General features: G+C 40.9%; 1 protein-coding gene across 1 annotated transcript in view; it reads left to right on the forward strand.

Moving 5' to 3' along the window:
* Positions 1-22,476, forward strand: part of ADAMTS17 (ADAM metallopeptidase with thrombospondin type 1 motif 17) — a 197,284-nt gene extending 174,808 nt beyond the window's left edge. The window contains exons 20-22 of the mRNA XM_062583699.1: positions 3,506-3,658; positions 19,393-19,570; positions 22,325-22,476. Of these exons, the coding sequence (XP_062439683.1) occupies positions 3,506-3,658; positions 19,393-19,570; positions 22,325-22,476 (483 nt within the window). The remainder of the gene's footprint in view (positions 1-3,505; positions 3,659-19,392; positions 19,571-22,324) is intronic.
* Positions 22,477-26,397: the final 3,921 nt, after the last annotated feature.

The following is a 26,397-nucleotide window of genomic DNA, read 5'->3' on the forward strand; positions in this document are numbered from 1 at the left end:
CAGGTACTTCTCTCTTCTTTCTAAATGGAGCAGATCAAGCTACAGAAAGTTTTTCCATAGTGGAAATCTTCCATACTTGTGACCACATAACTCCCTTGCAAACATGTAGGTTTTTTAGATAATATTTAAAACAGCTGGGCTGGTTTACTTTAATAAATTTTTTCACCTTTTGTAGGATCAGTTCATTCTTGTTCAGGCACACTTCTGCTGTTACATAGCACAGTTGACTCTAGGTCGCATATAACACTGTGTCACCTTGGACATCTCTCATATCTAAAACTTTCTTTACTGGAAATCCATTTAATCCTTAACATTTTAATCAGATATTGTGGAGTAAACATCATAGTAATGATACTATTTTATAAATCAATTTTCTCATGTACATTTTTGAACTTCTTGGTTTTACAACAAAAAATAGTTGAACGAAGTGCATGTTGATGTCTGGTCCCCAATCAAAAATGTATGTTCTCAAAGCAAATTCCAAGACAGTCTTCAGTGTGGAAAAAAATCAAGTTCCCCTTTTATTGCCAAGCACTCGAGATTGTTTTGGACAAAGTACTGCTCAGCCTATTTTTAATGACAAGAATAGAGAGTTACAAAAAGGTGAATGTTTCTACTGTTTAGGAACTAGAGTAGAAATAAAGGGGCTGTATCTTAAATGCAAAGTTGTGATGCTCCTACACAAAACCTTGTGGGATTTGACTACATAGTATGTTAATAAGATCTGATCATCTAAACTGGACATTGCACATATTATTTAATAGACTGTTGTAGAATCTTTGTAAAATCTATATGTTAAAAAATTCTTCATGAAGACAGAAGAATCAAGAAAAGAAAAAACTTCTTAAAGGAGGTGATTTATTTGTGACCAACAAAGATCTGTTGCAAAGTCTTGAGTAGAAAGTATTTTGAGTACTATGTCCAAGTCTGGGCTACCCAGTACCAGAGAGACATGGAACTACTGGAGAGAGTCCAGCGTAGGGCTATGAAGATGATCACAGGACTGGAGTATCCCCTCTGTGAGGAAAGGCTGTGATAGCTGGGCCTGTTTAGCCTGGAGAAAACTGAGGGGGGGATCTTATCAATGTCTGTGAGTACCTAAAGGGAGGTTGTCAGGAGGATGAGGCCAGACTCTTTTCAGTGATGCCCAGTGACAGGAGAAGAGGCAGGGGGCTCAAATTATAACACAGGAAGTTCTGCCTGAGTATGAGGAAGAACTTCTGTCCTGTGAGGGTGACAGGGCACTGGAACAGGTTGCCCAGAGAGGTTGTGGAGTCTCCTTCTCTAGAGATATTCAAAACCCACCTGGATGCGATCCTGTGCACTAGGTGACCCTACTTGAGCAGGAGATTGGACTAGGTGATCTCCAGATGTCCCTTCCAACCTGAACCATTCTGTGATTTTGTGAAACCTTTTGCAAATGCTATTTTGTCTGGGAAAGTATATTCACTGTTAATCTGCAAATGACTTAAAAGCTTGTGGGAAGAACAAACCATTCTTGTGGGTGTTTTTTCCCAGATTTGTTTGTGAAACCCACCTAGAGATTTCATGTACTGTGAAAAATATGCTTATTTCAGCTTAATTTACTTTCAGTAAATTGGATCATTTGATTTTTTATATTACACTTTATGCTTTGAGATGAGTGAGCGCAACCCTGAGGAGTCCACCCTGAAGCCTGAGGAAAATGATACATAGTTCAGGAAAGTCTGTACAATTTGGAGCGAATTCATGGCTTTAAGGTAATAGTTAGGGGACTCCATGTGGAAAATTTGAGACCTTGAGGAGTCCAGGAAAGCAGTTGCTAGAATTGTCTCCAACATATGGCAGAATTCATCCCATATGTACCAAAAGTATACAGTTGTGCTTGTCACAAAGATGTTACATCCATAAGGAGGTCACACCATGAGCAGCACATAGTAAATTCGGTGGAAGTTTTCCCAGATTTTCACAAAGTCACTTTGTAGTGCTTTAAAGGCATGTCTGTTTGCTTGCCAGCTCATAAACGCTTGTCATTCATGTCCTTAACATGACCAGCAGGTCAGACCTGCTTGGATTGTATTTTTAAGACAGTTAGACAGGCATGCTGAGATTTCTCCATTTGATGTAATTTATATCAAGCTCACGCTTGTTTTCAGCATAGACCCCCTGGATGGAGGAGCTTCTTGGAGTATGTTCAAAAGACCTCACAGACCATCTCATATCTTCGCTATTTATTTAGTGTCAAATCAACTGTCTTTTCCATGCTGATCCCCTAAAGGGGAGAACTTGACACACTAGAGAAGGTTAGTTTTTATCTCGATACATATATCATTTTTCCACCTACCTGTCCCCAGTGGCTCTTCAAGAAAATTTCTCACTCTCAATACTGTAGTGGCATGAAAGTGAGGAGTGGAGAAACTAGGTATGCTGGTGTGTATTGGCATGCTCTTGAATGGCTGTGACAACATCAACAAATCTCTTACCCTGAAAAACAGTAATTCTCAATTGTGGTTCGTGGCAATGTCCTCCAGTAAAACAAAATTCCAGCCATCAGTTGGCAAAGATAACAAATTGGAGCCCAGATACCCCTGCTTTTCAACAGCTATCTCCATAGTGCCCAAGCACAGAAGGATTTGTGGCCAGTCTCTGTCCACCCACGTGAATGTTTGTTACAGTGCCTAAATGCTTGAATCAAGTCTTCCTCCAGCAACTGATCCTCACAACTCTACTAGCCTGCTGCTGCTTTCTTAGGGGACTTTGGATGGTCCCTGCCTATGCTTTCATCCTGGCTGGTATCTGTGGATAGTCTTAGCTTGCTGACCATGGTTGGAAGCTGATCACAGCACCGTGGCTCACTGAATGGCTCCTCTCCTGAGTTACATGCTTTGTCCTCTTTGAAGTTCTTTGGAACTAATGCTGTGATGAGGAGATTATAAAATCAAGAGTTAAAGCTCACAGACATTTTTGACATAGCTTTTGATACAGTCCTGAGAACGTGTGTGAGAGCTGTGCCTTTGCCTTTATGTGTAGAAGCTGTGCTGCAGAACTATACTGCAAAGTTTTCTAACAGTGATCTCATGCTACTGTGATTAAAAATATACTTTTCAACATTTTCTTTTTACAGTCATTTTACTGCCATGATACATCAAGGGATGTGGCAGTTCTGTGCTGTGAATCTTCATGTGTCTTTTTTCAATGAATGATACGTTCTTAATTGCAAGATTTAGTGATTCTTCACCTGTGGTGCAATTCCAGCACAATGACAGTTGATATTTTTCAGAGAAAATTTTGGTTTGCAGAATTGCCATTTTTCAGAAGCAAAATATTTCACAGGCAGTTAAACTTTTCAAATTACTTTTCTGTGTGTGAAAGGAAGTGGAAAAATCTTGTTTGTTACAGTTTTTTCTCTGTATTATCATCTGTTCATGAACTACCTTTTCCATATGCTTCTATTACCAAGATTTAAGTTCAGCATTTCTAGCCATCGTGCAATAGCCGAAGAAAGCAAATGCCTGTTGTTTTGCAGTGTTCAGCAGACTGTGGCAAGGGGATCCAGAAAAGAACAGTGACATGCACAAATTCTCAAGGAAAATGTGATGCAGCCACCAGACCAAGAGATGAGGAAGAATGTGAGGATCACACAGGCTGTTACGAATGGAAAACAGGAGATTGGTCTAAGGTAATGGTTAACATTACGTGGTATTTTCTTCCTAAGTGAAAAGATGTTCCAGGTGCCGTGCTTGTGTGCAGTGTCTGTTGTTCAGTATCAGTTTAAATCTTTGGAAAGGAAGGGGTTAACTGATTTTGACTGTAGTTTTTGCTGGGATTAAAACTTTCACCTTATGCCATTTATGACCCAAACATTGCAACACAAACTTATGGATGTGATCCAACAAGTTTTAGAGCAGCGTTTTACAAACAGGATAGAAATGAGTATTAATTGACAACTTAATCCTCTAAAGGCAAAACTCAAACAGACATTCACTGTTTTGCCAATAAAAATTCCCACCACAGACCAAAACTAGCTCATCAACTGAGCCCTTGCTGTCTAAAAGCTGCCTTGTAGGTGATGCTGAAAATGGGAACTCCAAACAGTCCTAGCTAACAGACTGAATTCTACAGAAAGGAGTTCAGCAGCAGCATCTTGCAGGAGCACAGGGAGCTAAGGAGAGGTCCCTCGCCCAGTCTGGGGAAGTTGAAAAGAAAATAGCAGAAGTTTGATTTCCTTGAAAATAGATGTTAAAATAATGTTAAAAACTTGCAGTTAGAGTTAGAAACCTAGTCACTGAAGAAAAAGGGGAATCTTGTGAGGAGGTTGTGGTGGAAGTTTTGTCTCCCCAAAAACATCAGTACAGAGCTAAGAAGAGAAAAAATGGGAGGAGCCATCCTTAGGGACACAGGTCAGCTTTGGACTTCTAAGCCAAGATAGCATGAATAGGAACTTGGTCTTGTTCCTCGATCTCAAGGAGAGATTTGCCACCTCTGTAGAGGAAGGAAAAGCCTCAGGGCTTCAGAAAGCCATGTGTCATAAGACACATAAAAGAATAAATTTTCTGTGTCCTGACAGCAGCCCTCAGCAAGGCTATGTATTCAGAAAGGGCCAAGACAACCTCTGCTCCTGCACACAGGAGGTCCAGGATTGAGCCTGGACATAGGAAGACCTGGTTTATACCTTAATCTTCTTATCTCAGAGGATAAATCTGAAGATTTGGGAGAACTGTTGTTACACTGAATACTACTGGAGGGAAGTGCAGGGAAACCTCAGCAGATTTGCACAGAGATAGAAGATAATTCAGAGCACTCACAGCTGAATTCAGTTCCTATGCCTTGTACAGATCTTGCAAGCCGAGTCTGATAGTGCGCTGTTTTGTTACCACAAATGCAAGACTAGAGCTACAACTGAGTACACTCTGCTACACAGCATAGTCCAATCCCAGTTATTCCAGCTGCCTGAAATGAAAGTAAGCCATAGCCAAAACCATCAGTGCCTACCTGAGGGCTGGATTTGGTCCTCACTTAGACCAGTCTGAAATTAGTTTCTCCAGTGATATCGGTGGAAGTAATTCCTATATGAAGCAGAGTAAACCAGAGTAGATTCTACTCTATATTTGCATTGTGATCTTACAGTTACATGTAGTTTTGCTTGAGAAGGAGGCTGGCAGTGTAAGAAACCTAGCTTTTGCCAACGTTGTTCCTAAAGCATCTTTACATTGCTAACTTGATGTTTGCATAAAGGACTGAAATTTCCCAGGAATATTACGTTTCAGTTTGGTTTTATCTTATCTTTGTAACTGTGCTGTTTTTTAAACAGAAAGCCTACTTTGTCTTCTGGAATGTACGGCATGTGCAGAAACCACTGGGATACAGTAGTTGCATTTTACTTTCCAAAAACCCAAACTCAGCAAGCAAAATCCAGTGAAATAGAGGCCCACGATGGGCAAATTGGCTTATCTACAACTGCATTTTTTTACATTATGATTAGGAATTACAAATATTTATAAATATACTGTGTTATAGATAGGTGAATTTAATGGTGTCAGTGCTGGAGAATGCATTAAGAACCTGCCACATACAAAAGGTCTGTATTTATGCTGAGCCAGGAATTTGTATCACAGAATGTTTAGAGTATTGAACATTATTTTATTCATAGCCTGGCACACAGAATCTATTTGAGCTGGCCAAAACAAACAGTTCCTATGTGTTAACAGGTGAAATAACATTATTTATTTATTTGTGGAATTTTAAAACATTTTGGCATACAAATTGACCTGGATTCTCTTTATAGGGAAGAATATGAAATAATTGTGTGTTCACTGATTACATGGATTGAAAGTTGAGTATTATATGAATGGTTCCCATCTGATAAAGATGTTGGCTCTCTGCTAGAGAGGTTACAATCATACACTGGTCACAGTAAATAGTGCTGCTGATGGATTTAGCATCTGTATGTGAGCAGGGTAGGATCAGTGCAAAATTACTTCTTATTTGCAATTCTTAACTCTGAGCCAGGATCCTCTCTGTGCAGAAGGGCACAAAAGCTTATGCACTGCATATACGAACTGCTTCCGCCTGCAGAGAGCTTGCGCCAGCTCTCTGCTTCCCAGGAATTTCACCGTGTGCTAGTCCAGCAGGATGTACTTGGACTTAGATTTGGGTTATAATGAACATTTAAAATTTTAGACTTACTGGTTAATTCTGACTGCACCCTTAGATCACCCAGTTAGTTTTTAAAACAAAAGACACCAAAAGGAATAGGTTGATACAGTCCCTGTAAGGAAATTTGTTGTCCCAGAAATGCAGAGAGCTGAAGTGTTTTGTGTGGATTTCATTTTTTTGCACCAATTAGGATTTTCAGCCTGAGGATTCCAAAACTTCAGTAGATGGAAAGCTTCAAACAGGGGTATCACCACTACAGCTACCAGCAGCTCCTCTTTGGTGTTGTCTGGCATAAAACTGTTCATCCTTTAAGGAGAAACACAAAGTGTGAGGTAGTTAGATTGTAATGAACTCTGTAAAATCCACACTTCCAGGGTAAAATTCCATTGTAAAACATTGTTGCCAGTGCTGTAAAAATCTCTGTGAGAGCGCTTTGTGCTGACTAAAACGGAAACTTTTTTTGTTAATACAAATTGCTCTCAGAGCAAGCAACAGCTTTTCGAAATCACTGCATTGTGTATTTGTTATTTATCGTTACGAATCATCGGGGTGCAAGATATAATGAACACTAGTAATTATCACAGATTAAAATGAGAGGCTTTGATGCTTTCAGCAAGCAAACCCAGCTTGCATGGAGACACTGCTGATAGACTGCCTCCAGTCCTTAACTTTCCCAAACTATAATCATTTGTAGATACCAGGAAGTCACGTTAGGAAGAGACAAAACCTCATTAAAAAAAAATAAAGTCCAGACACACCTTGTAAAAAGAACAGGCCAGGCTTTTTGGGTGGTAATAGTAGACCATTCTTTTTATATTATTAGTAGCAGTATTTAGAGAATACATAGCTTGTGTGCATGAGAAGACAGGTAGGTCACTCACAGTCCGATACAAATAACTCGCCTGCAGGCATGACACTCTGGGTGCAAGCAAGAGCTCCTGTGGCAGGCAGTGATGAGATGAGCTTGTCCTATATAAGATCTTGGATTCTGTTGCAGTCAGAAGGTGCAGGAATGGGCAGCAGTAAAATCTCCAAAGCTCTGACAGACAAGGGACAGTTTTGTGTCCTCAAGGCCTGAATACACCTCTGTGTGGCGGAGGTTAGGGCTGAAGGCAAAGCCTCATCCCCTGGCCTTAGTAACTACTCTGTAGCCGTTGCCTATCGGTGCCCTAAAGAGGAGGGATTTTGTTCTTCTTTCCCTCAGAGCTGTTTGCAGATGTCTCCTTATCGCATTTTATAGCTGTGGAAAGGGTTTGGAGCTGATTGAGTGGCTTTACCAAGCCTTCTGGGCTGTGATATTTTTGTGTTCACAGAGTACTTGCAGCTTGTTTCAAGTGTCCTGTGAGGAACTGGTCCGTCTAATTCATTTTGCAAACACATACGGCCAGATCCATGAGGTTATTTGAATGCCTTTCGAATTCCCTTTGTTAGTCCAGTGCTTGAAATCAACAGACTTTCAAATGTGGTTCAGAAGATAATCTATTACAAGTAACCATAATAACTCCTATTGACAGTGTTGTTAAAATTCCGGTTTGTCTGCACTGTTGCAACTTCTCTCTCAAACCTCTTAGATTAAAAGGATACAACTATTTTTATTATTTAGCACAAATGCAGCATTAGTATGGTGAGCAATGTAACTAAAATGTTCCCGGCCCAGGAGGCTTTGATACATTGCATAGTAGGAGACTCACTGAAGATACTTAACCTGAAATTATTATTTTTTTACTGTTGCCTGGATTCTTCAGATTTGCAATTCATTGTATCATTTTTTATATATGATGCAATATGGAAATGTGAATCGAAACCATCTCCCATTCAAGCTTCTCTTCCAAAAGGAAATTCCACATCCAATTTGTATGCAGTTAAAGAAACAAACATCTCATGCACTCTTTCTAGTTTAACATAGTTCTTCCATGTTTGACATCTGAGCTGTTAAATATTCTAGTACTGGAATAAAATTTACATTGTTATTGTAGCTGTGCTAATTAAAAGAACGAACATAGGTTACTCAGTTTCCCAAGACTTGCCTCAAATGCTTGGGCTGTTGAAAATACACCTCTTGATGCTTTAGCAGGACAATTGTTCATTCTTTCTTGATGAATTGTCGTAGCTTGAAGTATTTTGCTTACAAAGTTTCTGTCAAAAATAATATTCCTGCAAAGAAGGCAGGCGGCTGATGAGCAGAATGGGTCTTTATGTATGTGACTCTCCGGAAAGCTCAGCAGCATGTGCCAGCTGATCGCTCATGTGCGACTGCAGAGGCCCGTGCTGTATTTTTCTGGAGTTCTTCTCCAGTTGGCTTATGGACTCTACCAGAGTTTGAATGGAGAGGCAAGATTATGTACTGAGAGCACTTCTCCAGAAGACTTACATGGATTTATCTTCATTTCTGGTTTTACTTAATCATTTCACTATTTTATATGCCTCAACCTACTCTATTTCTACCTTGTGACTGAAGTATTGTGTTTTGAGCCAACAGCACAGAGTAGTTCAGGGTTCCCAGTTTCACTTCGTTGCCTATTCTACTTTTAACTGGTGTTATATCAAGGAAGGTAAAATTACAAGCAAGTTGCACTAACTCAGTCATTAGTGCCGACTTTCACAAGGGTTCATTTTCAGCTTTGTGCACAGAAATTTAGACATGAAATTTCTGTCCTTTAGGCAACAATTTTGCTCATTACCCAATTGCATTACGTAGCCCAATGAAAAAAATTTTTAAAGAAGAAAGATACATAGTTGGCTAACAGAAGCCTTACAGTGTATTCACTTTGCCATATTTTTTCTTTGCAGTTACAGTAGATGCTCTGTAAATGATAAAGCCTATATTAATCTCAGATAACCAGATATAAATCCAGGGTAACTGTCTTTCATTCTTCTCTATAATCCACTGGATCTCACTCAACCCAGTGGGTCAGATATCAATCTCTCTTACATTAGTGTAAATCCAGATTAATTCAGCCACTTCAGCACATACAGGCTTATGCCAGTGGCATTCAGATCAGAATCTGAGCTGCTGGACTGTGCAAGATCTTTGGGTCTTGTGTAGTAACCATGCAGATTTGTGCTCTTAGGTGAAAACAAAAATACCTGACATAGTAAGCTGAACTTACGCTGGATAAAAAGAAAGGAAGTGGAGCAAAAATCTTTTTCTACCACTTCACATTTTCAGTAACCACCTGGCACAGTTTTCACTGGATTCATGATCCCAGAAACTGCAAAGCACTGGTAAGGATCAGCGTGGCAAAGTGTGATGTTGAAAAAGATTCTTGTTGCCAAATAGTGTCAGTAGTGATAAAGCACGATTGAAAAACTGCTTATAGCCACCTGCCCTCCCTGGACATAAGTAGTTGCCAATTTCTCTACATTATTTTGCTCAGCCTATTATTTTGCTGGCTACAGGTTCTCATCCCAAGAGAATATTAACAATAGAGAGGAAAAAAATCTAATTTCCTATAAGAAAAATCCTGATTTTGTGCCAGACATTGAGGTGTTTCATACTGAAGATCAGCAGTCATTAATCACAATGGTGGCAAAAACAATTTTGTAATTGCAAATTAATTATTTTGGTAGTTTACAGTAGATTGCTGTAAACTCTGTAACAGAGATAAAACCCCTAACCTTGCAGTACACAAAGAACAATGCTTTTTCAAAAAATACTCTGCAATCTTCCAGTGCCAGGAAGACATGTTTTCCAAGTTCCAAATGTTTGGGAACATCAAAAAAATTCTCCATCCACCTCACTTTCAATGATTAACTCATATTACATGATAAGAAGAGCAAATGAAGGACAGCTGTGGTTTGAGAGGTGTGTTCAAAGCTGCTGTAAATATAGAAGAAAACTGTCCTTTGTTCTAACATTCATGACAAATTCATGGCTTGACCAGCCATCTGTTTATGATAAACCACAGACAACTTGTTAATTTGTCATAAAGGTCACAGCTAAGTTCATCTTCTTATACCTTGGAGAAAATAAGTTTTTTGTTGAATTCTGAAAAAAACTCCCCAGCAGGGACAGTCACTTAGAACAGCAGGTCACAACATCGCAGCTAATGGACCCTTTCCTGTCTCTTACTCACTTTGGCTCAACAAACAACTTGGTGACTTATGGCTGCCTGTTTACATTCAGCGCTGTAGTTAGATATTGATGTCGGCAGGTTGCCTGCAGGCCGCACTGATGCCAGTTGGTTGTTCTCCAGAAGCTAATAGACCTGGATATGACAGGACAGGACCCAATAAGTTTCTGTATTCCAACTTTCTGCTTCCCGGGGCCTAGACGTGACCAGGAACCAGTGCATCAGAGTATCCAAAACCCAACCACTGGCCTGTGGACTTGCTGCACTGATTTTTTGTCATGTTCACTGTCAGTTCTGGGAGTGCTGGAGTTTTCTCTGTTCCATTTACTATTTTATTCCACGAGCTTAAATAAAAGAGAAATGAGCCACCCCAAATCCAGATTAAGGGCCTTGAGAAAAAGACTCGGATCAGTGAAAAGCCTCAGAAGGGGAGGCATGAGCAGCTCATCTCCATGATCCTGCTACCATTTAATGAATCTGTCGGCCCACAGTTTATGGGCTACTTAAAGCCCAGCTCAAGGACCTTCTACTCCCTTGCTGATGAAGTGGCACATCAAATAGAGGTCAGATACTTTCAGAAGTGGTTGTTGTATTCAAGGTATCACTTTTAGGTAATCCCTTACTCTTAGCGTGCATGCTTTAAGAACAGCTTTTACTACTTGAGAGTGATTGTCATTTTCTAGGTATGTAATCTGCTAATTAACTGAAACTCTAAGCATTTCCTGAGCTGAGAACTGTGCCTGCCCTTCTTTCACGAGGATCTCTATGTCTTTAAGGTATTTACAGCTTTTTTTTAAAAAAAAGAAGGTCTGCTGGGGTAATTATCCTTACACTCGGACAGTTCTCTGGTCTCAGTCATAATCATGGATGGTCCTGTCGCTGTCAAGCAGAACTAATTGCTCTCTTGCAGACAGATTTAAATGTACTGTAGCACAGAAACGTATGCTAATGCATAGAAACAGCTCTAGGTCTAAATATGAAATTATGTGATTTCTTCTTTGTTCTGTATTATATCAGGGGACTTTCAGAAGGAGATGGATTCTTGGTCAGCAGTGAATATTGCACATATATAGGTTAGAAAAAAAATGAAAAGGTATTGTAATGTAGTTTTCATACCTCTGCTATAAATACACATTTCAGGGAAGAAAGGAAGGTTAGGAGCTTGGCTGTTCGACAGGTTTCTGTATGATCATGGATCCATCGCTCATTTGAATCCGTATCACTGGGTGCTAGCCATCTGACAGGTAGGTGCATTGTCAGAGATTTGCTACAGTCATCATAAAATAAGCAGCTCCAGTAGTTCATCTCGTTGCCTTAGGAAAGGCTGAATTGTCCTTTGGAGTGGGAATCTCTCTCCACTGACTGTGAAGGGAACCTAAACAGTGCTGATCCAGAAAGATGAATCCCACCCCTTTTGTTCTTTGAGCATCTGTCCTTTAGCTGTGTAATGTCTTCAGTTACGGTAAGAGAGGTAAAATTTGTATATTGGCACTAAAAGAAGTTGCAGCCTCTCTCTAGACTTTTGCTCACTGCCAGCCGTGGTTGATGCAGCTGTGTGTAAGCCTAGGCACGGAAAGAAGGAGGATGACACCAGCGCCACCCACATCGGTCCCCTGGGGACTGAAGCTGCGGGAACCGATGTCTCCTGCTCATGCCCTTGAGGCAGTGACTCCTTCTTGTTCGTACCACAACCAGCACAGCTCTTCTCAGCTGCAGTTTCTGGGAACATCCCTAGTACAAATTATTTTGATGAATGTTTAGTAAGGGAGAATGTGCTGGAGAAAGGCCATATTCACGAGCGTTTCGTTTGAAGTGGAGCACTTTCTGTCATAGTGTTATTGTCTCATGTTCCAGTTCAGCCTCCAGTGCTCCTATTAACTGCAAGAATAACTTTTTTCTTTTTGATATTTTTTATTTTAAAACCTAGTTCATTAAGTGCAATTTTTCTGATGGGGAATTAAAGCCTCCCACCAAGATCAATAGATTTTTAATGGAATTCTATTGTGACTATTTTGCTTCTTTTTTTTTTAATGTGGAAGAGAAGAAAGCATGAAAGACAAGCCTGTTCAAATACTGGCATTCGTTTTCGCTGCATTAGTCTGAGATGCTGATACAGTGTCTTGGATCATGTCTTTAAAAAGATGAACAGTAGGTAATTCACTATTTAAAGCTTGTGCTACCCAGCTGAAGAGTTTTTTCCCCTTGAATCTTCCTTACATGCAGTAGGTTTTACTAGCAGGGATTGCTATAATTTTGCAATCTTCCCAACAGCCTTTTAAGATTTTTAATGACATGGAGGCATTAAAATGACAGGTTTCCAGAACATCTTTAAATTAGCATCAACCTGCTCAGCATCCACTGTTTGATAAGCAAAGAGATGAAATGCAGTGCTAGTTCGAAGCATCATACATTTGAAAGCTGAGTGACTCCCTGTGAACTCTCAGGCAGGACTGAGATGACACAGATGAGCAGCCTCTTGCTGAAATTAAATGATCTTTAATAATTTTATTAAAATGTATTTCATTTAGGTACCACAGATCATTAAGTGATGATTAACTAAGATGTTTGTTCGATGGAGCTTCAGTTCACAAGACATTCTTTTGTGGTGACATCTGCAGCAGCAGTTGGTGTGGGATTATAGCTCACGTAGCTCATAAAAATCATTGCTCAGCATAGGCAGCAAAACTCACTCTAGAAGTAGGCAGGTCCTCCAGCAGTCATCCTGTGTTGAGTTATGTGGTCCCATGGTTATGTAGTTGTGAGTGTCTAGCTTGCTTAAAGTTAGCTCAGGTATGCCTGTTGCATAAGGTGTTTGTCAGCATGATTTTCATGAAGTCTTACAGATGGAATAATACAGGATTTTCAGGTTGTATGTGCCCCAGATCAAAACACTGCATGCTTGCTATAGGTGGCATGCTAGATTATGGTACCTCATAGGCAATACCATCTCATTTCACACCTTAATTTTATCCCTTAATCCTGTTCTTGAAATACAGTTTGAAGGCTCCTGAGAGGTGCACAGGCATTACTGGTGTAAGGAATTAAATGACATTTCCTAATTACCACCCACCTGGGCTGCAATGCACAAGTACTTAGGGGCACTGTCACTACCCAGAATATTCATGCATTCAGCTTTTAATCTCTGAACTCTCTGTATACAATGGAACTTTAAAAATAGTAAAGTCAAGCTTAATTACACAGTGAGACATGCTGGATGTGCTGGTCAGGTCTTGTTCCTTAGGGTCATGCAGTTTGAAAGCACAAAAACTGCTGTAGGCGGTTCACAAAGATTTCTCTTCTCCTTCTAAAGTACTGTCACATAAGGCATGAGCATTTTCTGCTATAATTTATTGTTTCTTCCACATTGATCAGAAGAGTAGGCATTTTTTCTTGGTTAAATTAAACAAATCCATCATTTCACAAAAGTTTCCAAATGAAAGATTGTTGTAAGCAAGACCAGATATGTTCGCTTTACAGATGTATGGTTTAAAAGGGGTGGGAAAAAAAAAAAGGAAAAGAACAAAGAAGCTTGAAAAACAGCTTACAGTTTGCTTTGGGCTAATTAGATTCTATCAGCAAAAAGACAGAAGTTTCTTTCTTTAGCATGATGCCATAGTGAAAGTTGACCTGGTGTTCGTGAAAGCATATTGCATGCTGCTTTTCAGTTAAAACTTCAGAATTTAAATTAGCAATATTGACAAAAAGTCTGCTGTGAAGATGTGTGGAGCACTGGCTTTCAGATCACACACATGTATATTATTAAAGTCCTGGGAACAGAGCAATTACAGGATATTTGTCACTCATCTCAGATGCTATTTTAGAATGTTATTAATAGGTACTTGTCTTGCTTTCTGACTTTCACAGAGGCAAGAAATAAGACCCCTGGGGGAAAAACTCTGCTCTTTCCTAACGCCTTGAAATACTTGAACTCTGAAGTCAGTAAAGCATGACTCTATCTCTGAATATTAGAGCTTTAGCCATAGTGTTATACTTGGTTTTGGCATCTTTCAGCAAATTGGGGACAAACCAGTATCTTGAAACATCAGATGCGTACGGACTGATGGATAAAGAAGGAAAACATCTCACTTTCGGCTTGTTTAACATTATATTCTTGAACTCTTTCTCTCAGAAGAAATCAGCCTTTTAAATATTCTTGTACATCCAGAACTGGTTGAAGAATGCCCTGACTGTCTGCTGGAAGCAGCAAATCTCTGGTGTTACAAAACTGATATTTCTAAAGGTGAGACATGATCTGAAAACATCGCTGCCAGCAGTCCCCACCTAAGGCATAAGCAGCGCTCCATCGTCCCATTCAGTTCTGAGCAGATCACAGCCTTTTCTCTGTAGTGGTAAATCTATACTTTTTCTGTCCCCATTAAACCTCAACACTGGGATTCTTTAGATTGCTCACTTTTACACATTCCTCCAGCTGCCAAAAGGCAAGCCTGTCCTGGCTTCATTCAGTCCCATTTCTGTCTCCTTCTCTGGCTATCTTTTGCAGATCAAGTGTTGATAAAGTCCCTGACAGATCTCAGCACTTACTGTAAATTCATTCTATTTTAATACTTAATATTTTCCTGAGGCATTTGCTTTCAAAGCAATTAGACATCTGTCTTCACCTTTGGTAGGTTTCAAGCTTTCCTATCAGTATCCTAAGGTGGAAATAGCATTCCAGTTGAAAAATCATAGTTTGGTCTTCAGGTTGGAGTTTTTCAGTGAGTAAATCTTCTTTAAGCTGATGAATGCAGCTGCTGCCTTGAGGATTTGTGAGTTTATTTCCTTCTGGATATCCCCACTGGCTTGCATGTTACTGCCAAGGAATGTGAATGGAGGCACTTCTTGTATTCCTTTTGCCTTCTCAAGCAGTTCTTGAAGTGGGAGTTACTAGGGTTCTCATTAGGTTCACTTTTCATAACTGCTCATTAACCCTTCTTTTATACAGTGTTGAACAAATCTCTAATCTTTGCATGTTGCTTGATTTACTATTTACAATGGCTGTATTGTCGGTAAAATCTGGATCCTTTAGTGCCTTGTGGTTAAGCTACGTAGTTTGCATATGCATTTTTCTGGTAGTGGTATCACTAACAGTACCTAGTAGAAAGGAGAAAATACTACTTTGTCTGACACAAGTGACTGCATTCAACCACTTGCCTGAGTCTCCAGCATCCCAGACTGAGCAAGTTGCTGGAGGATTTTCTCGCAGCACTGAAGCGCAGCTCAGGTGGTGGGCAGAGATCCACCCAGCTCTGCACCAGGCTCCGGAACTGGTGCTTCAGCAGAACAGATGACTTCACTCCATCATACCACCAAAACAATATGAGTATTATGAAACTCTGTGAAGACTTTTCAGAACTTCAGAGTATTTTTGAAAATAGAGAGGAAACAATTCATTACTTCCCCCCAAAAAACACAGTCCATCAGCAGTATTTTAAATACAATCAGTGCAGTTTCCTGATGCAGCAGTGGAGCCTCTCAGCATTCTCCACCGTGGCAGGGTACCAGCCGACGCTGGATCCGATGGTGGGCCATAACAAAGCTTTCCCAGCGCACACGCTGCCACGAGCACTTTGCTCTCTCCAGCAGCTTCTTGTTCCTCTGTTTTCAAGAAGGCTACAGCAGCTTTCTTTACTGCAGTCCGCGGATCCTGTGTCCAACCAAGCCTGAGGGTCCTGTATCAGAGGGCCAAGAGTGAATCTAGCCTTGAAGATTGTTCTGTGGGTATACTTACTTGCTCCATAAACGTTTGGGAACAGAGAGGCTGCAGCATTGCATTTAGCTAGCCAGAGTAGGAGAAAAGGTATTTGTGGAAATCTGCTGTTTAGCTGGACTGTTCTGCCTCTTTTAATGATGTCCTCTTTTCTTAGTGTAGCATGAGTAACAATTCCCTCTTTGTATGTGTTTTGTATCTATTCCTATATCCTATTGAAATTCCTAGGCAAAGAGACTATTCAAGAGAGTTGAAAATTTTGTCTTAAAATAAGCCAGATGTCCAACCTTCCTGTAGCTGCCAAGCCCAAAAGAGTTCAAGAAAGATGTTAAAATCTGTCTTCCTGGCTGTGAAAAACTAATTGCATAGCATAGGTGATGATCCCAGTCTCCCAGGAGAAGGAGTAAAACAGCTTCGGGCAAAAACTCTGCTGTTATTTGTCTAAGGATTGGAGTTGGCAGTGTCTGTGGAAAAAGTTTTATTGCTTGCCCTCCTTGCTGGTTAAAAAATGCACAGACATAGGTAGGTGAGTGTTTGTACATCAGTATCTGAAAACCTTATTATTCACCTTATGAGAAAAACAAAATTTTTTTTTTCTTGGTAAGAACATTCCTAAGTTCAGGGAGTACCAAAAGGCCAGAAACAAAGGTCTCGGGCCCCCTGTGTTACAATCATATCAAGGGGCCCTGTGGCCTTGGACAAGTTTCTTTATACTTCTGCGATACAACTGTTCTGTACGTAAGATGGACATATGTTTCACTCCCCTTGCCAAAAGTTTTGTGAGGACTACGGTTAGGAAAGCATTCTGAAGATTAAAAGTGCCATTGAAATCCTGAGGATTAGAGTTTGCATTTGGCTAGTAAAGGGGAAAGGCCTAATAGCTGAATTTGTAACAACAGAAATTTGTTAGCTTTAACTCCAAAGGTAGTGGTCATGCCTGACTGGCTTTCAGACCGGTAGAAGTCGCTGAAGGTGCCTGGTGCTGGGAAGCAGCAGAGGGGCGCCCACGACTAATGAAATGCCTGCGTCTCACCGCAGAAACTGAAGTTACGAGGTAGAGGTTAAATGAGAGAATTGAAGGATTGCTTTTTGGAATAGTTCACCGTGGAGCATACAGGCAAAGGACTAGTTCATCTTAGTCTTAAATACCATAATCATTCCTGAAGTATTAATAGACAGTGACCAAATTATGATGTAAATTCAATATCTGAACATCTAAGTGCAAAGAAATAATGTTGTAAACTAATGTGTTTACACAAATTGAAATAAGAATGATGAAAAAAATTTTATTAAAAAGCTATAATTCCAAAATACATTTAAAACTTTTAATTTAGCATCATTGCTATCTTCAAAATATTATGAGCAGGTCTTGGAGGGGCTGCATGGTTGGAAACACAGAGGTAAGCAACCTACCAGGATGACCTTAGTGGCAAAGTGCAGCAGGGGATCTGAGCCACAGATTGTTCAGAATAGGGAAATTTAATCCTAGAAAAATACATTGGAGAATAAAGAAATTTTAAGAAAATAAGAAACACAAATTTGTTGAATACACCAAAGATAGGAAACCAATTCAATAAACAAATACTAGTGTGAGCAACTAAAGAAGATAATTACATTATTAAGAGTCTGTGTTGTCTTTGACAACAGGCTTCAGTGATCCTACAACTCCACTTACCCAGAAATAAAGAGTGCACATCATGCAAATGCGTTTCTGCACTGGGTGGTCTGAAGCAAGGCTGCACCAACTCTGTTTGATGTGGTCTATTCATCTGAAAACTGTGGCCAGTTTTCATCAGGTCTTTCACTGATCCACACAGGAAGGAAAAGCTCCCTGTGCTCCAGCCCAGAACAAGGCTAGCCTTCTTGTATCTGATAGTTTTGAGAAGCAGCAGGGAATCCTTGTGATACTTCCCAAACAAAATGAGCACAGCTTTGCTGGGCTCCCCCCCTAGATTGAAGAGGTGGAGAGCTAGGCGAATCTATACGTTCTTTTGCCCCAGCTCCTTGTCTTACAGTCATCTGCATTGCATACATGTAGTTTGTACTTGGACTTCAGTCCTAGGGCTGCTCTCAGCAGAACAGCCCAAGCACAAACCAGAGAACAGTCCATCCTGTAGATCTCATCCTGTGAACCGGGTGCGTAGCCCTGCTGTGTTTCCGCTTTGCCCGTGTATACTATGTGCCTTTTGGAGTTCCCGTGGGTTCGGTGCAGCAGAGCTGTGGCATCTCTCCATTCAGTCTGTCAGAATACTTCACAAGTCCTTCTCCCCTCAGGATCTGAACAGCTTCCAACTTTGATGGCGCTTGTTTTTTGAGCCTCTTAAATGTTTGGCGTGCTATTTTTAATAACCACCACTTTGAGGCAATAGTGTTTCGCTAGAAGGACCTCCTGCGCTGCATTGACCTTGTTCGAAAACAACAGAGGACAGAAATCAGGACCTTTTTAATACCATCCTGTGTTTTCCCCCACCTCCACCTCTTCCCCATTGTTTGCTTGTGTGTGGCTCTAGCAGCAATAGGAATCTTACCAAAGTCCTGCAACCCATTGTTTCTTTATTTTAAATACAAGATTCTTCTATTAACTCCAGCTGGTGCACCTCACTGTGCTCAATGTGTTTGCTTTATTAAAATTGAACAGCATGCAAGTAGGACATTGTAAATCACAAGTGACTGGGCCGGAGGAAGAGGAAGGGGGAGGCAGGGACTCCAATTGTATGACAACAAAGAAAGCATATAAACAGGCTGGGCCTCCTGGCAAATAGAAGCCAAAACTCATGGAGTACAATTTGCAATTGCTCCCAGGAGAACAGATGAGTGCCAGACGGTTAGCAGGGATAGATGAGGCTGAATGCTTGAATACCTGATGTTTCCTACTGGAACAGAGCTTCTTCTCTAGAGGTCTGGGCATGCAGTAGGAGCTGCCTGCCTCTGCTGTAATCCTTGGTTTTATCTTAACAGCAGTGGTCATCTTTTCCCAGGAAGAAGCCTTGGTAGAATTAGAAAGTCCTGGAGAGGGCTTTCAAATCAGGGCAGCCAGTTCTCCTGGGTCCCTCATGGAAAGGGAGCTGGAAGCTGTTAGTGCAGTATTTGGCAGTATACATTTTCCAGCTTTGCCTCTTGGTGGCTAATGGAGGGAACTGCACCTCTGCTCCCTGGCATGGGCATCTGGAGAGACAGCCAGTGTAGGCGGACTCAGAGGATGAAATGACTTCAGACAGAAAGGCAGCAGCTCCCTTCCCTGTACTGTGACAGTTCCTCTGCTTACAGCACTCCCTGGAGCTGAGAAATCAGCATGGATAAATATAACAGCTGCAGGAAGGGATCCTGTCTGTAATGTGCCCCCGTTGTTGAGTCCCCAGCACCGTAGTTAGATGCCAGTCTACTTCAGCCCTGGCAGTGATTTTTATGGCCTACTTGCGTATGTGGTTTTTGAAACTACTCTGGCTCGACCATGTCTCAGCTCCTTCTCTCTTCCAGTGCTCCTCAACTTGCGGGAAGGGCCTGCAGTCACGCGTGGTCCAGTGTATGCATAAAGTCACGGGGCGCCACGGCAATGAGTGTCCTGTCCTGTCCAAGCCAGCAGCCTACAGGCAGTGCCACCAAGAGGTCTGCAATGAGAAGATAAATGTCAACACAATTACCTCGCCCAGACTTGGTGAGTGAGGGGTGTTGGGGGGAAGGGGCCAACTACAACTCTTAAGAAAAGCACCAGGCACCAAAGCCCAGGATCCCAGCGTGCCCAGTGTGGTAACAGTGGGGCTTTAAAGCATTAAATTTCTGGCAGGGCCAGAAATTATAAGACCGCCCGCCAGTAAGAGTAGAGTAAAGGTCTAATGTGGATGGGTCCTCTCATCCATCAGTCCCAGCCTCAGGCTTCCACCAAGCTGGAGTGCTCACCGATAGAGAGACCAGCGAGACCAGCAGGAGCAGACAAGTGGGTGATTGATAGATTGATCGTGGAGGTGAGGGAGCTGACAGAAATATTCTTCTCACTCACAAATGTCTTCGTGCTCTGCTTTCACTGTGATGAGTGTAAAGTATTATATTTCGTTCATCTGTGCCCTAAGGAAAGTGCATGACCTTGATAAGTAGAGCACCACTGCTTTTTCTGAAAGGGTTATTCCTTTTCTTTTGTTGCCACAAGAATGTGCTTTGATGATTTAATTTTTCCCTGGGAGGTAAGAGAGCATTCAATCTTACTCTGACCCCTTTGAGTTTCTGCCACCATCCTTCACCTCGCTCTCTCTGCGTCCCCTGTGTATGTGGTCAATTTGAGCATACAGTGATAAGCTATTTGTTTCCCAAAACACCTTCACACTGCATTTAAAAAAATGGTTCTAGGTAAGAATGCTTCTGTTAATATAACATTGGGGGAATCCATGACCTTCCACGTCATATTTGCTCAGTTTATAAGAGGATAAAAATACTCTTTTTTCAGATTTAGCCTTTTGTGTTCAGTCACAGCAAGAACCAAATCAGCTTCTTTAGGTTTCACACATCATAACCAGTAAGTTTAAGCTGAATTAAGCCATCTGCTACACTGACACAGCTTCACTGGTGCTTCCGATTGCTTTCAGTACAAGAAGCTGGTTTGCAAATAATTCTGCAGAGAGCTTACTGGAAAGAACAGCCCGCACGCTCTCACCAGTGCTAGACTTGCAGACTAAGAGGACAGACAAAAAAGCAGAGCTGCTGCATAACTGAGAATCACCTCTAACTTTTCAGAGTTAAATACTACTTAAACTAGGACTGGACTTGAAGCTTCTGACATGATTTTTTTTTCCAAAGTCAATAATACTTTTCACAACTGTTTAGAAGAATATGGGGAGTTTTCTTCTTGCACATGCAGTCAAACAGAGAAGCTTCTAAACTCTTTGTTTAAGAACATGAGAGAGTACTTCCCAGACATTTTAGCACTAAGAGCATAGTGGAGGGAAAACTTTTCATTTGGGAAGTAAGCCTTTGATACACTGATGAGACAAGAAATCCATCCTAATTCACATTTTAGGACAAAGCAATAAAAAGCTCACGTGTTTAGAAGACTGGGGAGGCTCAAGTCCCTGCTGAAAGTAATCTGCAAGTAATTTTGGATGCTTTTGTTTTTAAACCAGACTTGGAATCACCAGGGCCAGAAACAATGATATTTGATATTAGCAGAAAGATATATCATTGAGTATTTTCCTCTTCCTGCATATAAACAAATTCTCATTGGATTATCTTTGAATAGAAATTTCTGTTCTCTGCAATAGCAGCCTCATGAAAAAATGATATGGGAAAAAACCTCCAGGGGTCTACAAAACTTGTGTTCCCTTTTCCCTGTTCCAGAATGTTTTTCATCCAGGGTAACATTTTCAGAAATCTCTAACTGTGCAGTTCACCTCACCTGACTTTCACATCTGTGCCCAGTGAAGACAGTGAAGACATATTCAGGTGGATTTAGTCAGCCCCTCGAATACCTGACTCATGTATGTCCTAGAAATGCTTATCTTACTCACTGCCTGTAAGAGACCTTGCACCTATGGTTTATGGCAAACACCTAACTTTTAAACAAGTGAAACATGTTAGAGGCCTGGTCTTACTTGTGGCTTGGTGCCCTCTGTTTTATGAAGTCTCTCATCTCAGATTCTTAAGGTGAGTCTCGGATGGTTAGTGAGATTTACCTGGCTGTATCCCGTCTCTTGCACGTTGCACCCGCTAGGAGCCCAAAGGATGTGGGGAGCTGCAGTTCTTAGGCTCTCAAAGAGCCGCTCCACCGCGGGCGCGCTCGCAGAAACTGCTCCCCGTGTTCGAGGTGATCACTTCCACTTGCTTTCAACATTTTTTCTCCCAGTCAAATTTTTAAAATTCTTTTCACGTTCCTTTTTTCTGGGACAGTGCAACTTCACTGTGTCAGATTCTTTTTTGCCTTTTATCCAGTAAAATGAAGCTGCAGTGATACACACTCCTATCAGTTCCTGCTGCCGTATTTTTCTTGTGCTTTGCACTGAGACTCCAGGCTACAGTATGAAGGCCTCTCCTGTTCTCATCCATCAGGGTGAGGAACAAGGACTTAGGATGCTGGTGGGTCAGCACCCTCTGATGTGCTTTAATTATTTCCTTTTTCCCATCCTCAAAAACCGTAATAACTCATTTAGAGCATTTACCAATTAACAGAGCATTCATGAGAGTGCTACATAAAATTTATAAATCATACATCATAAAAATCATTCAGTAAGTATATGCATTTTTACCAAGTGTAAATTTTGTTATCTGTGTTACTGTTTTATAGAGCCACATGTGACACTTTCCATCTTGCCAGTGTTGATGGCGAAATCAACCCTTTTTTCCCTGGTAGGCAGTGATTTTGATCACATCTGCAGTGCTGTTCTCTGGCTAATCTATTAGTTTTTCCCTTTTTCCTTGTCCAAAGCTGCTCTCACGTACAAGTGTACAGGCGACCAGTGGACAGTGTACTGCAGGGTGATCCGGGAGAAGAATCTGTGCCAAGACATGCGGTGGTATCAGCGCTGTTGCCAGACTTGCAGAGACTTTTATGCAAACAAGATGCAGCAGAAGAGTTAATGAACCTGTGCTACTTCTTAGGGTATTTCAGCTATTTGTATGTAAATCACGAACTAGTAGGTCTGAGTACTGGAACTTAATGAGTTACTACAACGTGGTGGATTCCAAAGCTTACCTAATAAGACTTGAAACTAATTCTACAGACTGGATACCAAAGTAATCCACTCATCCACCTTAAAAAAAAACACGCAGAAAAGAGTCATCTCAAGGAGCCAATCATTTTATCGTGTTTTGACATCCTTACTTTTTTCATTAACGCTTTTTACTTTAATATATTAAATTACCAGCCACTGGATGGCTTGCTACCGTTAAAGAAAAGGACAAGAGTTGCAAAGTGATTACATTGACCAAGGTTATCGGTACCTCAATGGAGGAAGGCCTCTGGCAAAATAATTCAGCAAAGGTAGAGACATTGCTTAATCTTTCAGTCTTGGCTTTCATCTGATGTTTTTAATTCCCAACAGTTATCCTGCTGTGGAGTGGACTTGGAGGGACACACATAAGTGAAAGGCCTAATTTAAAGAGGGGATTTGCTATAAAAGCTTGTGAAAACTGATAGCAGAGGCTGGACATCTCTGAAATTCCTGCAGAAAGCTCGGTGCAATAGTATCCAACATTCCACGTCATATTTTCTAAAGTAGCTGATAGGGACGGTTCTTTCTAATTTGGAAAAAAACATCCTGTCTTTCTCTCTCATCTTCCTAGAAAAATATCCATTTTCTTTTATGAAGCCTATTTTTTCACTGAGCTTAATGAAATGGAAGCTTGTTAACAGTAGTAGACAGTTATTTTTAAGCGAAAACCATTTGCATGAGATGGGAGAAGCCAGAAATCATTTCATCCAGTAGTTCACAGGGAGATTGATTGGTTTCATCTCTGCTCTCCTGTTTCTAGAAGTCAATCTGATAAGGAGACTGAATGTTATTTTTAAGAGGACTATGAAACTGATACAGAAACAGGACTTGGAAAGCCTTTGTATGAAGGCTGAACTGGAGAGCAAAACAGGTGTTTCCCATCTCTCAGTTCTCATATCCATCTGAGATTACATAGCCTTTTGAGTCAAAAGCAGCGATTGATATAAGACATTCAAGGTGAAATCTTGGGCTTGTTGAAGCCATAAGGCTAAGACTCCTGTTGCCTTCAGCAGAGGTTTTGCTTGCTGTATTTTAATGCTTCCTATCTCCTTTTTGTGGTGCTATCAGATTGGTGCTATCAGAGCACTTATAAAAGTGCTACATATACAATATTCTCTTCCATGTGTCTGCACTTTAAACCAGACTCTCTCTGAGACGTGAGACTTGAAATAGGAGCTCTACGCAGGGCAGAGTTTGTCCCCTACATCAGCCCTACAGATCAATGTCTCTCTATCATATCTTGCTCTAACACGTATCATTTCCCTTGCCAGGCTCCAAGGCCAGTTGTGCAGTGGTTAAGTTACAGCCTGCTCTTCATGATATGAACAGAGCCTTTTGCATGAATCGCAGCTTTGTACTCGCTCTAAAACTGGTTGTTACTGTTTTAGTCTTTGGAGAGGAGCGCAGGACTCAGCCCGGCTCCTGCCCCAGCCCCTGGGTCAGGCTGCAATGCAACTCACGCCTGTCCTCAAGTTGTCTTTGTTGCTGTTTTTTCTTTTTTTCGGCGTAGGGAGAGAGAAAGATTCTTAGTTCCTAGCATATTTTGAAAGCAACTTCTTTCTTAATGCAAACTTTTCAATATCCAGGACCTCCCTGGAAAAACTCACTAGCATTTTATTAAGGGCTATATGTTTCAAGCATGGAGATCTGATCTTCAGCAGCAAAGTCATACTGTGTGGGCATCACATTTGCATCTGTGCTTATTAGCACAAATGAGCATGTGTGCACACAAGTGCTGGCCTGTATGCACAAAGGCACATTTGTACACAGCTTTCTTTCAAATGCCTGTCTCAGACAGATCTGCTTTCCCATGCCCCAGATGATTTTCTCCATCAGGGAAATGATTCGCACTTGGTTTTTGTTATACTGAATGCTCTTTTAGCATCTTAAAGTCAGGATTGAAGCTCTTTCTCCTGTTATTCCCACCCTGTAGTCCGAATGAGAGATGATACTGGTGAGTGGTTGTGTAGTCCCTTAGGAAGTGATCAGTGAAAAGGATGCTGGCAGTGGTGACAGGGAAATTTTTGGTAAAACCACAGTGATACCCAGTTAGGCAAATTAATAAGAAGACGAGCTGCTAACGAGAAAGTGCCAGAGAAATCAGACATAGCCCTGCGGACCTGCTTTGTACTCGAATTTACTAGGGGTGGTTTTCCTCCTTGCCTGGTGCTGTGCCCTGCAGGCGCACAGCGCTTGACGGCTCTCGGCTCTCCGCTCTCCACTCTCGCAGTGGTTTGGCAGAGCAGAGGCTCCTTCCCTCCTTCCTTAGGTTTGGAGCTCACTGTTGTTTTCCTTCCATTGGGCGATGTTTGCCCATGGAGCTGCCTGGCCAGGTGAAACGCTACCCCCTTGCTGATCACTTCTGGCATTGCTAGCATTTAGATTGGGCTGTTGAAGGGTTTGCCACCAGGCTTTTCTGTTACCTTGGAAGAATAATAAATATTTTTATTATTAATAGGAATCAAAGGTTTTTTTAAATAACAAAGGGTTATTATTTTTCCTTCTGGTGCTGGTCTGGCACCCTCCCTAGGCAGTAGGTGGCCACCTAGGAGGGTGTGTAGAAGAGGGAAAATTTTAATTCTTATTTTTCCCTAATCATTCAGTACTGGCTGCTGTCCAAAACAGGATACTAGGTTAGTTAGACCTATGGCTTGTCCTGGTATGGTAGGTCCTGAACTTCAAAGGACATCTGGGTCCAAGTTCTGGGTGCTATCTAAGGAGACATGAATTTATACTTTCGGTTATCTGAGCACTGAATACCACCTCACTTGCTCTCACAGTCCACAGACTAGCATGCATCAGCTTCTTAATCAGAAACCACCATTAATTAAAAACCGATGGCACAACACAGCTCCATTTTATTACATTCTCTTACTTCATCTAGGGACAACCCTCCCATTTTATAACGGCCAGACCCCCCCCCCCCCCCAAAAAAATAATAATTCTGTTCCATACTCCTGCACTTCTGTTTTGTATCATTTTATAGGAGCTTTTCTATGAATTTACAGCTATGTTCTGCCCTCAGTTACTACATACTGGTAAAAAGAAAGACGTTTGTTTCAGTGTATCTATGACAATACTTTTTTTTAGTTATTGTTCGTAAGAGAGTGACACTCTTTTGATTACAGTGGTGGTATTTCCATATTGTAAACAATACTCTGTACTGTTACTAAAGTACTGTACATTTCTAGTTGCACAATTGTGTTATTGAGTGTAGATTCTCACTATCTCATGTATGGTGCTATTTTTTTTGTTGGTGGAGAAGAATCTTAGCAGTTGATTATTGCTTGATATTTTATTATAATACAGGGATATATCCTCCATGGCAATAATATCATTTAAATTTTTCATTACAGAGTGAAATGTATATATTTTTCCATTAGTTAATTTGCATATGTACTGTATTCATGGTAATTTTCTTTTTGGTGCTGGTTATAAATAGAAAAGATAAAAACAGTCGAACTGAATGGAACCAGTTGTAAATGAAAACCAAAAAAATGAGAAGAGGATCATTCCATTTTGAAAAGATTGAGTATGTTGAATAATAAATTTATTTTTTCCATAACAACTTCAATAAGGTTTCTGAACTTGGGAAAAAAAAAAACACAAAGCAAACCAAACAGCTAGCTGTGAATATTAAGAAAAAGGAGTGAAACTGTAAGTAGTACATTATGCATCTGTCTAATACCGGTCTGAGGCTAGGATTCAGATAAGTCTAGGCGAGCCATTTGACAGCTGTCGTAGGCGTAAAAGGTCATTTGTCAGCAAAATTGTGGCATCTCGGCGT

This window comes from Rhea pennata, chromosome 10, assembly GCF_028389875.1.
Source record: "Rhea pennata isolate bPtePen1 chromosome 10, bPtePen1.pri, whole genome shotgun sequence".
Classification (NCBI taxonomy): domain Eukaryota; kingdom Metazoa; phylum Chordata; class Aves; order Rheiformes; family Rheidae; genus Rhea; species Rhea pennata.